Below are 15,201 nucleotides of genomic sequence, written 5' to 3' on the forward strand. Positions count from 1 at the left end.
CTATGATACTCAGGATAAACTCATAAAAGCACATTGTCATCATCGTCATCTTCTTCTTTTCCGCTTCTCCATTTCTGGGTCGTGGTGAAAAGCACATTGTATTTCTCATTTATTATGTTAAGAATGACCAGCATCTGACCATGCCAAACCTTCTACAGCTTCAGATGAGTTTGTTTTGTGCATGGCTGGCTGGAAAAAGTTACCTGTCCCATAAAATATTCTCCTCACTGGGGGTTTCAACCCAGTCTTTTAAAGCTTAGCCTCTGTTTCTCAGTGTAAGGTTTAAAATGGACACTGTGCCCATTTAGAGCTGTTCTTGTGTGTTCAGAAGCGAGATATTCAGCACAATCAACAGCTTTGTTCAGGATCTGCTGGCTGTCCTGCGTTTATCACCCCCTGTGGCCTACAAGCCCATCTATCAACTTTCAGCTCTGACCATGACTCCGCACTGCGCTCTCAATGCTGCTCTGTACACCAACAGAATAGATGTCAAGCCCTGATCTCTCTTTTCTCTTTTCCTTCTTTCTCTCATTTGCCTGCTCTTGCTCTCTCTCTCTCTCTCTTTCACTTTCTTTCACTTTCTGTCTTCAACATTTCCTTTATCAGTTTATCATATGGAAATTATTAGTGTTAATACTTTCAAAGTGATACTCTCTCTCTCTCTTTCCCCTCTTCTTTTCCTCACGCTGTTTCTTTGTCTCTGGCTAATCTCACCTTTTACTCTATCTGTCCAATCTTACTCTCTGTCTCTCTCAGTCCCTCTCCTCATCCTCTTCTGTTTTGCTTTATCTCTCTGTTTCATTCTTCCATTCTCAGACCCTTGTATTTTTTTTTTCTGCCTCCAGTACTCACATGAGCGTTCTTTTTCTCACGCACCCCCACCCCTTTCTCTCTCCCTCCCTCCCTCCTTTCCCCTAGACATACGAAGTGGGACATGGGTAACTCCCAAAAGTGCAGCAGATATACAGGGAGACAGAGGTAGAGAGAGAGAGAGAGAGAGAGGGTAAATCTGTCTTCTGTTCCCTTCAGAGAGACAGAGCGCGAGAGAAGGAGGGAGGGAGAGAGGAAGAGAGGCGGAGTTTAAAGCACATCAAGTGCTCAGAGCAAAAGAGAGAAGAGTGTGAGCGGATGGTTGGATGTCCAAAAGCTCCACAGAAGAGAGCATGACTGATTGCCCGAGCATCCATAGAAGCTACAGTGGGCTCCACTGGACGAGCAAAGAATCTAGAGAGGGTCCAGTTGTGAATCTGGCAGTGTGATGAGAATCCATGTCTTTGAGCAACAGTGTCTCTCATCCGTCCTCCTGTCCAACTGGGATTAAACTTGTCACTCACTGAGGTACTGAAGATCCATTCATCTCTATTCTCCTCTCACCACCAATGAGTCCTGAGAACCAGCAGCATTTATATGACGACTGGCATTTCTATAGCACTTTCTGGTGAGTGTTTTGTGTTTGCTTGGGGAATGTTTCAGTCTAGATAAGCCCTGGCTTAGTCATAGGCTAAAAAGCAAACATCGGAAATTATTATAGTGCCGTGAATAGAGGCAAAGGATCTTTACCACTAAAGCATGTGGGTTTACATACTAAAGATTTATGGAGTATGTTTTACACCCCTTTAAAACAAATGTGTCAAACAGGATCTTTACAGACAAACAGCTTGTGCTTCCCTGAAGAACATTTGTCAATAATTTACTCTAGGTCATTATTCATAAGGATACATGACACACAAAAATCTTCAATGACAACTGCATTTACCTACATGAATGCCATAAAAGCATATTACAACAAGTGAGTGTTCTCATTAACACTTTCTGGTGAGAACCTGACTAAAGCAGCTTTTATGTCAAATTAAGTTTGTCGGATGTCTTCATAAATGTCATTGTAGGTTTATATCTGTGGTCATGAAAGGCTTATGTAGACAGCAGATATTATACCAGATATTATATAGATTAATGTGGTATCAAACTTTCAATGGAATAGTTTGTCAAAGGACAACTTTTGTATAAGAAATTTGCGTCATACATTGCCAAATGTTTGTAAACATGTTGACAGAAACGCTGCTGCTAATTCACTCTGACTGGGCTCACAAGGTAAAATAAACAGCCCTAAATTAGGAGACCTAACATGTGTCATCACTGAAATTATGTAGAAATGTGGGCACAGATTTAAAACTGAAAATGAACTTTGATGCAACAATAACATTTTTGTTTTCAAAAAATGACTTTTTGAATAAGAAATTTGTGTGTGTTTGTGTGTGTGTGTGTGTGTGTGTGTGAGAGAGAGAGAGAGAGTGAGAGAAAGAGAGAGAGAGAGAGAGAGAGAGAGAGTGAGAGTGAGAGAGAGAGAGAGAGAGAGAGAGGCAAAGAGAGAACCTTTATAAAGTTTAAACAACTTCAACATGGCAGAAAAGTCTTTATCAGTTAAACCTAAAACTGCGTCATACATTAGCAAATGTTTATAAACATTCACTTAATTATAATTTTAATATTATTTTTATTTATTATTATTCAATATTATTGCTTATTTTCTGAAATGTAGCATTTTAATGAGGTGAGTGTTCCCTAAAGCCCCTACATTTCTGTGAAGACTGTACACTAGATTTATTGGCATTTATTAATGCTCTGAGGAATTAATTGCATTAGGACACAAATTTTATCATAATGATTATTTCCGCATCACAGAACTCACTCCGACTCATCCCTAAGATTACAGGTTGATGCATCCAGTTCTACAGCTTCATATCTCATTGCAGGGAGGCTTTATACACCCCTCTTGCCTATGCTCAGTATTCGGCATTGTGACATTAGGCTCATGTTCTGCTGTGCCAGAGTGTCCCATTTCTTTTCATGCTTTTTTGTACAGATTTTACACAAGCTTGCATGCCTGTGTAAGCATTAGGTTCATCTTATTGACTTAAATCAAACTTTGCAAATGTTGTCTCCAAATTGTGACTTATATAAATTCTGATAAATAATATTGATTTGAATATTGTAATAAATTTAATATTGAGTAAAGTGGTTAAAATCACTTGATAAATATATAAATATAACAACAATATAAAAATACAATACAGCATTTACTCCATCATGCCATTCATTCATTCATTCATTCATTGGCTGAAACCGCTTATCCAGTTCAGGGTCGCAATGGGTCTGGAACCTGGAGGGGGCACCAGTCCTTCACAGGGTGACACACACTCAGACATTCACTCACACACCAACACCTATGGACACTTTTGAGTATTCATTCCACCTACCAAAGTGCTAGTTACACCTTGGGGCTTGTATGTATAACAGATTCAGTACTAAACAGTAATAAAAAGGACAGGGATGCAGGATGCTAAGAAAAAAGTATGTAAAGCAAAAAAACATAACCAGGACAAATATACAAAACAAAAGACAATTAACAAGATTAAAAACCTGTCTATACAACAAAGAGTGATTCCACATGTACTTATGAGATGATGTTCACACAAAAACACTAAGCTAACAGACAAGACAAATAAGAGTATTAATACACAGTGTTGATTAGCAAGAGCACCTGGAAGCAATCATTAACGAAGGCAACTGACTTCTTCCAGATGCATCAGATGGCATAGGTGGGCAAGGACTGAGCAAGGAAGGTGCAAGGGTGGGTAACAGATCCAGAATAATAAAAAGCATACAGGCAAGGGAGAAATTGGCCAGGTAGGAGCAGGATATTACATAAACATTCACATTTCTATTTTAAACATGGCTCCAGCTGGAGTATCAGCTCTATGGAGCATAAACTGGTTAATTCAGGCACAGATTCTTCCCCTATTATGTTTAGTATGTTTATGAGGCTTAAAATCTTAATATCTTTTATATTGTTTGCTATCCAGACATATACTACAGGGTGGGCCATTTATATGGATAGACCTTAATAAAATGGGAACGGTTGGTGATATTAACTTCCTGTTTGTGGCACATTAGTATATGGGAGGGGGGAAACTTTTCAAGATGGGTGGTGACCATGGCAGCCATTTCGAAGTCAGCTATTTTGGATCCAACTTTTGTTTTTTCAATGGGAAGAGGGTTTTAATGTAACTTTATTCTTTCATGAGTTATTTACAAGTTTCTGACCACTTATAAAATGTGTTCAAAATGTGCTGCCTATTGTGTTGGATTGTCAATGCAACGCTCTTCTCCTACCCTTCACACACTGATAGCAACACAGCAGGAGAAATGCTAGCACAGGCTTCCAGTATCCGTAGTTTCAGGCGCTGCACATCTTGATGGTATGGTGTGGTATATGGGGTACAAAGATAGTGGGGCCATGATGTGAAAATCCCACCAACCATCTTGCAAAGTTTCCCCCCTCCCATATACTAATGTGCCACAAACAGGAAGTTAATATCACCAGCCATTCCCATTTTATTAAGATTTATCCATATAAATGGCCCACAGTGTATATTTGTTTGCAGTGGTTGTGACAGAAACCAGACATCTGAATAGCATAACACATCTGAAAAGCATTTTACAGAAAAGTATTAAACAAAGTGGTTATAGGTACAATGACTACTGCCTGAGATAATGTTTTATAACAGAGAGGGGCTTCGCTTAAGACCGTTTTAGTTCACTGGACATTTTGAATAGCAAGTGAATTTGTGGTGTAGACATTAATACACAGGGCACATATCACTAAAATTAAAGTCTGTAAGTTTCTCTGAGATGCACCATTGTTACATTAAAACATTGAGTGACTGAGTTTACATTTCCGAGGTCCAATGATTCTGAAATTTTTCAAATTTTGTGGAATTTCTTTTTAATGAGAGAAACCACTAAACGTATAATAAACAAATGCATTAGATGCCTGTGAAAATAGCCTTAGGTTAATCATTGGTCTCAGAGGATCCAGGTCTTGTGAATGTTTCTCAGTTGAAAGGATTGACTAATGAAATACAAGTTGAGAAAATAAATCATTTAATATGCACACTACATTTTTGACTTATCAACCAAATTATATTGATATATTTCATTCTAAGTCATATAGTGCATTTGACTCAATTAAACCCATAGAAAAGAAAAACACTGTGACAGCAATGCTAATATCTCTGTAGTTTCTCTAATTTACCCAACAAAGTCAGCTTGCAAGACAAAGGAGATATTTCCAACTGATTTCTCCTGAGAAAAAGTGCCCAGCACTTTAACATATATCTCCTCGAGTTTTACTAGATATAAAAGTTTAAAATATAATATATATAATATAAAAGTTTCAGATTTGCTGAAAAGATAACACTAATGCTTTCTGAAACTAAAAAGAGGAATCTCAAAATAACTAAATAATATCTCACCCCAAATTAAAACCTTGCCTATTCTGAAGGAATTTTAGAACAATCACCATGAAACCTCCAAACACATCAAGATCATTCTAATTTTCCAATGGGAATTCAATGCATTATTTTTCAGTGCATGTTGATAGAAACGCTGCTGCTAATTCACTCTGACTGGGCTCACAAGGTAAAATAAACAAATTAATTAGTTAGGAGACCTAACGTGTCACCAGTGAAATTATGTAGAAATGTGGGCACAAATTTCAAACTGAAAATGAACATTGATGCAACAATAACATTTTTGTTTTCAAACAATGACTTGTATGGGGTGGGCTACAGACGAAACAATGGGCTTTGTCAGGGATTTGGTTTCTGTCAATGAACGTTCACTTTCAGATGTCTTTACTGAAGGTAGAAGACAAGACGCATTGTGCTGTTATCATAGTGTAAAGCAGTTACTGGCCTGCCTGAGGAGCAGGGCAGTAGATATCTGATTACAGCATGAGGGGTGAGGCAGAGGGTCAGATCTACAGAGGATCACTTTCTATCTGAATGCATAATTCATCCACTGAGCAAGTGACACACACAGGGGGGTTACACTGGGTCTCATGCTATCGTTGAGATGTGGCACTGTGAGTATTTCAGGACTTTACAGGAGTTTACTCTTTAAATCTTTGCTTATTAGGAAACATTTTTGAAAAAAAAATAAAGACAATGTCTTGATTGTATTTTGCAACTATGCGAATAAATGCAGAATTTGATGTCTGCAACACAGTCTTAAAGGTGTTACCTCACCTTTCATTTTAGTCCATTGGGAGCTAAGGATACAAACTGCTGTAGTTTTGCAGGTGGAATTTATGCCCATTTTTGTTTCAAACAGCCCTTCAGCTGCTCAACAGTCCATGAATACTAATGTCTGATTTATGTCTGCCTGATATGTCACAGAGATTTGGACTACAGGCAGACCAGCCAAAAACTCATACTTTGTGTTTACAAAGCCACTCTGTTGTAGCATGTGCAGAATGACACCTGGCATTGACTTCCTGAAATAACCATGGACGTCCTGCTGTCATGCTGACGGTAGCATGTGCCTCTCTAAACTCCCATAGCAAGACAGATTTTGGGTTTTTGCACTTTTGTCTGGGTGGTACTTCTCTTCTTTGGCACAAGGAACTTTTTTTTTTCACAGGTAAAACATGGACTCCATTTGACCACAGCACACATTTTCATTGTCTGTCATGTTTTAAAATAATGTACCTGGAATATTCTCATACAACCTTTATTGAGTGTTGCAGACATAAAAATCTATATTTGTTTAAATTAACAAAACATTAAATATCTTTTTATTGTGCTTTTGTCAGTTACATAAATGTTCATGAGGATGAACAAAGAACAGATTCTTATTTTATTAAGAACAAAAATAAAATGCACTTTTGCGTAAATGGGTTGTACATCCTGTAATTAGGGCCGAGCCAATAATTGTTTTAATACTGACATCAATCTGAAAATGTGCTATTTTCAGATTGAAAAAGTTCTATTCAGATAATAAATTATACAATTGTCCAAGTTTTAAATGAAGGAATTAAATTTTAGGCCTATTGAGGGACTGGCACCTTTTCCAGGTTGTGTTCCTACCTTACATCCAAAGATTCCGGGTAGGCTTTGGAACCCTAAAGAGAATGAAGTGGCTACAGAAAATGAATTAATTAATTGATTTGACTTTATTTCACAGATCTCATGAACTGACAAAGTGGCACACTACATTTGATGTCCAAGCCTGATATTTTGAGAAAGAAAAACAGCCTCAATCTTTATTTACATATAATTATAATCATATACAAATTAGATGTAAAACATCCTATGCCAATCCATTAAAGCTTCACATAGGGCCCACCACACTCTCTTCCTACCTGCATATAGTTATATACCTAATATATATAACTGAATATATATCAAAAATGTTTCTTGAAATGTATTCATTCTGCTGGTAACTGTTAATCTGAAGATTTCCAAGACTCTTTTGTGAACCAAATGTTTTCTGTGGTGCAAGAGATAAATACAGTTGTCTAATGTTTAAGTTTAAATTAAACTTGTGGTTATGTTTAATTATTTAATTTTGGTATTAAAAGAGGTACAAAGTGTTTGGCAGCATTTCAAGGGTTAACTCAGGGCTTAGATTTTGTGTGCTAATTCTGAAAGGAGAACTTGAAGCCAGATCAATGATAGAGAGTCTGGCATCTCATAAAAAAGAAGCTGTTCTTTTCACCTTATTGTCTTTTTTGTGCGTCAATTGTGTATCTCCTTTCTTTCTTATATTACCTCTGTATGACAATGAATGATTGTGCTCCTTGTAAAGAGATGTTTTCAGGTTGATTTCCACAATACACAATAACGAAGGTACATTGTGACCTAAATACATTTAGAATGAAATAACATTAGAAAAGTTGAACAACAATTGACTGAATATGAAAATATCACTTACAGGATATTAGTCAGAAAAGTGTTGCTAAGAAATGTACATTCGACATATGTCAGACCCTATCCTGACCCTTTGGAGTGTGGCACCATTTAAATTTTGTTCTGGAAAAAGTTTTGTAAACATGGAAGTAAACGTGGTTCAATGTGAAAAGTACTAACAAGCAGATTTATACAAGAACTAAGATAAGATAATATAATCTGGGCTACAGGATTTGCTTAATGTTTTTATTTTTTTGACAATAAATAATGTTGCACAAAACATTACATTACAGCTACTTTTAGGTGTTTTTAAAGATGGAAACAAATCTTCAGTTTCTATATTTTTAAATAAAAAAAGCATGAAACCAAACAGAAAGCTCTGGAGCAGCTCTGCATGACACTAGGGTCTCAATGCTCAATGGCAAGTGTGGGTTAGAGAGGTATAAACCCCTACCCACTAGTGTTCTCTTGAGTAATAGGGAACCATTCATTCATTATCTGTAACCACTTATCCAGTTCATTGTCGCAGTGGGTCCAGAGCCTACCTGGAATCACTGGGTGCAAGGTGGGAATACACCCTGGAGGAAGCCAGTCCTTCACAGGGCAACACACACATTCACTCACACCTACTGACACTTTTGAGTCACCAATCTACCTACCAACGTGTGTTTTTGGACTGTGGGAGGAAACCGGAGCACCCGGAGGAAACCCACGCAGACACTGGGAGAACACACCACACTCCTCACAGACAGTCATCCAGAGCGGGAATCGAACCCACAACCTCCAGGTCCCTGGAGCTGTGTGACTGCGACACTGTGCCGCCCAATAGGGAACCAAGCAGTATTAATCCAATATTGCTATACCCTATTTCGAAAGAAAATTTGGGGGAGCTGGTGTCTACACACTTTTGACCATAAACAGTTCTTTTAAAATACCATACGTTCCTTTTGGAACTGTTTAAACAATTCTGCATTTCTTTTGTACTCTAATTTCTTTTAGTCTGTTAGCACAGATATTACAGATGCTAAACAAAACCTGAACTGAATGTCTGACAAATGTAGCAACAGTATCTAACGGAAGAGTGACTTTTGCAAATTTTCTGAGATCTACAATATCAATACTTCACCAAGCCCTGAGGAATATAAACTGTGATTGACTGACCTCTTGAGATCTGGGGCTCCTGGGAAGATGATGAGTGAATGAGCAGCAAATGTCTTTTCAATAATTGGACACAGGAGGGGAATGATGACGAACACCTCTCAGCAGGAATCAGAGAATGACGAAGAAAGCAAATGAAGATAAAACACTATGAGACTAATTAAATTAACCCTGAAACGTCGGTGGATCACGTCACAGCCAGTCAGGATGTTTCTTTTATGAATGATTTGGTTTATTTATTTGTTTTGAGTTTAGCAGTATGGCAAACAGGTAGACTAATTAAAAATGAATTGTCTTTTAATTAAAGGACATGTGGATGTTACCCACAATCGTAGTATAAACAACTAAAACACTCTTCCATCCTCTTCACTTCTGTATTGAACAATGCACTACAATTAAAATGGAGCTAACTACACGGATTGTGACAATACAATATAATTGTAAATATTGACATATTGGTCCCTGTTAAATCAGAGCATAAATATTTTGTAAAGTAAAGGCATTGCTGTTGGTATTGAGATATAAAATTCAGCTTCAGATGCTGCAGAGAAATATGAGTGGAACTGCCCATCCCTAGAGATAAGACTTTATGATTGTTTAAAGTATTTGAGTTCCATATATACCACTTATCCAGTTCAGGGTTGCGATGGGTATGGAGCCTACCTGGAATCACTGGGTGCAAGGCTGGAACACCCTGGAGGGAACACACTCACACATTCACACCTATGGGCACTTTTGAGTAGCCAATCCACCTACCAACGTGTTTTTTGGGACTGGGAGGAAACCCATGAGGACACAGGGAGAACAACTTCAAGCGCCTCACAGACAGTCACCCCTAGAGCTGTGTGACTGTGACTACTACATTTTTTTTTCTTTGTACCCAGAATGTTTGGCTGCACTTAAAGCTTGTTAGAAACAATGAAATATAAGAGATGGGGCTGATTCACCTCTATTTTAAGCTGTAGATTCATGCAGCAAACCTCTGTTTAAAAATAAATAAATAAATAAAAATAAATCAAGCATTATCAGTTTGAGAGTATCAGTTTTGACACTCCTATTCAAGTCAGATTAACTCTAATATACATACATTTATACATGTATATGTATTCTCTGAAGTAGATGACAATGACTTTTTGTAAGTCCTTCTGGGTAAGAGAATGTAAATGTTATTGTAAATTATTTTTAATATTTGTCAATAATTATTCAATATTTCATCAATATCTATGCACTAATCCGTGATGTTTGTGCTTGTTCACTCAGACAACAGAATATTTTCAGTCCAGTAGCAGAAAACAACCAGATATTTTGGGACCTGCCACAGGCATGGTATGGAGTTTGGGGGCATCGCAATGTAGAATGATGACCACTATGCTTTAAATAGAGTAGTTGTTAAGTAGAGTGTAGCTGGTTTTAGTATATTTTGTGTCTTTTTAGCTGTGCTGTGAATGAAGGAAGTGGATTTTGTTTGTTAATCCATCGTGTGTCCAAGGAGCGATTCCCAGGCCCGCCCCCACAGCCTGTATTCAAAGCTGATTGGACAGTCGGGTCCGGTCCTACAACATGATAGGTTGAAACACATTCGAAGTTTTAAAATAAATAATATGCCTTTTTTATTATTATTATTGTGATTATGTCTTATGTCTTTAATTATTTTGATTATGATATATTACATTTTGCATTGATTATCCCATTTAACACTTGTCAAAACTAATTTAATATTGTTAATTCAATTTAATATTGTTAATTTAACAATAGTGAATTTGCTGTGTATTTTTTTTTTCTTTATATATTGCTGTTTCAGACTTCAACTTAAACATTTGAACATTTTATTGTGATGATGTTTGAGAATTATAGCTATTTTATTGATGTCTCTGTGAAGTTTCCAATGTGATTTTATAATGTGTGGTCTAAGAGTATAATGATCTCATGAACTGACAAACTGGCACACATTATTTTTATTAAACTGATTAAAAAAATCTGTTAATTTTCATTTAGTTTGGGTCACTGATTGATTCTGTCACTATTTATTATTATTATTATTATTATTATTATTTTCCCTAGGGGCTTGAGCCATTTATTTTAGAAAACAAATTCGGACAGTTGCTTGATACTTTGAGAAGGTTCACTACACTTCTATAAGCACAATATTAACATTTGTATGTATAACAACACTTGTGTTTGTTTATCTAGTCAAGTTTTTTCACTTTTTGTTTTATACAAAACATTTTGATTGAAATATGGATCACTTCACTTTTGTAGTGAACAATGCACTACAATTAAAATGAAGCTAACTACAATGATTGTGACAATACAGTATAATTGTAAATATTGACATATTGGTCCCCGTTAAATCAGAACATAAATATTGAAATATGCTTATAGAAGTGACTCCTCAGACACAGTTATAAAAAAAATGGCTGTTGCTAATAATAACACAGAAAACTTTATGCAGTTCTGAAGGACAAAGCCATCAAGAAAACTATTAAATTTATGCATATTATAATTTCACCATAACACGTCAGGCGTTGGATTCTGACAATTGTCTGGTTGTGTTTTTCATGCAGGTACGATGGTTGGAAAGCAGGGGAAGCAGTGGAGGTCTGTGTGTAAGGGTCTGGTTTTGGGGACCCTCTTGACCAGCTGCATGATTCTACTTTACTGCCTGTCTGCTCCAGAGGTGCATATCAGCCTGCCAGAGTGAGTCAGTCTATAACCTCACTTTCAGCAGATACATAGATATATAGAGACACACTGAAATCTCAGAACTTACTGTCCACAAAGATTTTTCACAAGAGGGGAAAGAACAGTATGCACTTTTTCTCACTCATTGTCTGTAACCACTTATCCAGGACAGTATGCAGTTTGAATAAAAAAAATATATCCTTTTTGAAACTTTTTTTTTCTGTATCAAATGTCAATTTTATCAGGTCAACTTGGCATTTGGGCGCAGTTTTGATTTCTACAATTACAATAGTCTCCATTTGTTTCTTTGCATGAGTTGCTGACACTTTACCCTAATCAGTGGTCAGGACACCCACATTACAATCCGTTTAGCAGGTTGTGGATCATTTTACAACCATGCTAAACTTTGTTGGTCACACACAGCTATGCTGCTGGTGTTTAAACATTAAAAACTTAGAGCTGGTTTCCCATTCAGGGATTAAGCTTAGTCCTTGACATCTCCCTTTCAATAGAAAATCACAATTTAAAAAATCTGTGTAATGTATTGTTTTAATGTGATTATTAAGTAAAACATATGACATTATATTTCAAGATATATAATAAATATGTTGGTAGGTTTCATCCCTGTACATGATTTCTTACTGATATCTCTTATCTCCTTCCCAGTGTCCCTGTGCCGTACACATGCTCCCATCGGGCACCTCCTGTACACTCTGTAGTTGCTTCCAACAGTATATCTGAAAAGGTACAAGGCTGCACCCCAAAGGTGGACATCATGTTTTTTAAAACCCACAAAACAGCTAGCAGCACCATCCTCAACATTCTCTTCCGTTTTGGGGAGAAGCACCAGCTGAAGTTTGCCTTCCCTAGCAGTAGAAATGACTTTTTCTACCCTTCATCTTTCCACCGCTCACAAGTGAAGGATTACAGGCCTGGAGTTTGCTTCAACATTATGTGCAATCACATGCGCTTTAATGAGGCAGAGGTGGCAAAGGTACTTCCAGTAGACACCAGCTATATCACCATCTTAAGAGACCCAGCAGAGCTCTTTGAGTCCTCCTTCCATTATTTTGGCCGCCTGGTGCCACTCACATGGAAAATCTCTGGGGATGATAAGCTCGGAGGTTTCCTGAGAGAACCTGAGCTTTATTACGACCAAGAGGGCTTCAACTCTTTCTACCTCAAGAACTTACTCTTCTTTGACTTTGGGCAGGATAATAACTTACCGCCAGATGACCCAAGGGTGGAAGAGGGCATCCAGGCAATTGCCCAGCGTTTTGAGCTGGTCATGCTGGTGGAACATTTTGAGGAGTCACTAATCCTGCTCAAGGATGCCCTCTGCTGGGACATGGAAGACCTGTTATTCTTCAAACTCAATGCACGCAAGGGTTCCACTGTTTCTAAACTGACCCCAGAGCTCAGGGCCAAGGCCTTACAGTGGAACTCCATTGACTGGAAGCTCTACCAGCACTTCAATGCTACATTCTGGCAGAAGGTGGAAGCGTATGGCCTGGAGCGTATGGCAAGGGACGTTAAAGAGCTGCGGCACAGAAATGCAGAAATGGCCTCAATCTGCATTGAAGGCGGGCATGCTGTGGATGCTGGTAGTATACATGAGACTGCCATGCAACCATGGCAACCCATAGGCGAAAAGTCTATAATGGGATACAATCTGAAAAAGAATGTGGACAAAGGTCATAGGAAACAGTGTAGAAAGATGCTGACTCCAGAGCTGCAGTACTTAACAGATTTAGGAGTCAACCTGTGGATCACAAAACTGTGGGGTCATGTGAGGGACATCCTCAACTGGTAGAAAAGGCAGGGTCATAATTTCTGAGCAGTGACCTTTACTGTAACAACTGAACATGACTACTGAACTCTGTGAAACAAACTGGAAGCTCTTACTGTGTTACGCAATAAAAGAAACTGCACACAAACAATTCACAACATTTGTCAGTGTTCAGCAGATTTTAATGTCATTTCAGTTGAACTTTTGTTTTAATAAAGTTAGTAGTTACAGCAGTGTGCAGAGTTGTGAACTGGTGCTCAAGTCAATCATAAAAACCAAATCAATGAAACTTGTTACATGACCTCATGTTCCTGTCTGATGTTTATATGACTTGTTTTGTTCTGCCTTCTTTTTGCACGCTGCCAATACCGTATCAGTAACGTTGTCTCACTGACTCTTCCTGGCATAACCGGACTGAAATGGAGGGTACCAGGATGCTGTTTATTCCTGGTATGTTTGGCATACCAGCAGGCATTGCTAATATGTTCAATCTGTCTGCCCAAAAAGGGAAGCTACCCTTAAGCACTTGTAAAGTGCTGTTCATCTCTGAGTCAAGGGAGTGAAAAGTCTTGTTTTAAATGTGGCACATACCAAATGTGAGATTGTAATAATACAGCAATAAAATAAAATAAAAAAAGGCTAATATACACGCTGTTCAGAGAGTCTATTTACTAAATTGATTTATTCATAAGTTTTGATTGTGAGTGTCTGACTGATCATGCCCTGATTTTAGGATGCCCACAGTCTCAATATATTCAGTTTCAGAATTTTTACCTAAATATTTTTATTAATTATATATATATATATATAAAATTTGATCATTCCTTTTTTATTAAAGTGGTCTAATATTTTACTACAGATTATACATCAAGCCAAAAAAGTCAGCAGTTTCAGACTAATCACATCACTGAAACTCTTTTTATAATGAATTCCTTTTTAATTTTTGCATATATTTTGCAAATTTAGTGCTTTGATGTGAAATATGTCATTGTAGACTAACTTAAAAACCTTTCATTAAAACCTCGAATTTTTCAGTGCTGGTGAGAAGAACCAAGAGTCAAACTGACTACAGCACAAAGGTAGCCATTGTATTTACTATCCACAACAGCCAGTGGACCTTTTGTAATAGTAGGTTACGGACCAAAAAAAAAACGTTTTGCCATTTAATGTAGGGATTGTAAAATGTTCTTATAAATTTAAATATTGTTGCGGTACAGAGTATGGGAGGAGTTGGGGAACTGGCATCATACTCAACAATCTGCCTTTTGTTAGTTCGGGTCACGATGGGTCCGGGCCTGGAATCATTGGATACAAGATAGGAACACACCCTGAACGCGGTGCCAGTCCATCACTCACTCACACGTATGTACATTTTTGAACTGCCAATCCACCTGCTGGCGTGTTTTTAGATTCTGAGAGGAAGTGGAGTACCCAGAGGAATCCCGCCCGCTTGGGAGAATCAAACTCCTCACTAACAGCCCCAGGGACCTGGAGACGCGAATGTGATACGCTTAGACCACCGTGTCGCCGAGTGCAGATTGGCTACTGTATTATCTGCAAAGTGCTACAGCGCCATCTGCTGTACAGCCTCATAAAAAGCACGCACACCCACTGTTTATTCAACTGGATTTTGAGTTTTCAGCCCTACGTCTCAAGTTTTAAAATCTGAAAGAGCGAAATGAATTAAAATTGTGAGTTATGGCTGTGGGCGGGGCTCTGATACGCTCAGGACGTGGTCCCAGCATGCACCGGGGGCCCATCGTTTTTAGCATTTAGCTTAAACATCATTGAGATTTGCATTACATTTAAGAACCTTGTGAT

The 15,201-nt window shown here is 37.8% G+C and overlaps 1 protein-coding gene across 1 annotated transcript; it reads left to right on the plus strand.

Moving 5' to 3' along the window:
• The first annotated feature begins 1,132 nt into the window (after positions 1 to 1,132).
• LOC136677445 (galactosylceramide sulfotransferase-like) lies at positions 1,133 to 13,959 on the plus strand. The gene is made up of 3 exons (XM_066654969.1): positions 1,133 to 1,438; positions 11,474 to 11,606; positions 12,258 to 13,959. The coding sequence occupies exons 1-3, from the start codon at positions 1,408 to 1,410 to the stop codon at positions 13,402 to 13,404; spliced, it is 1,311 nt and encodes a 436-aa protein (XP_066511066.1). The 5' UTR covers positions 1,133 to 1,407; the 3' UTR covers positions 13,405 to 13,959.
• Positions 13,960 to 15,201: the final 1,242 nt, after the last annotated feature.

This window comes from Hoplias malabaricus, chromosome X2 (assembly GCF_029633855.1).
Source record: "Hoplias malabaricus isolate fHopMal1 chromosome X2, fHopMal1.hap1, whole genome shotgun sequence".
NCBI classification, from domain to species: domain Eukaryota; kingdom Metazoa; phylum Chordata; class Actinopteri; order Characiformes; family Erythrinidae; genus Hoplias; species Hoplias malabaricus.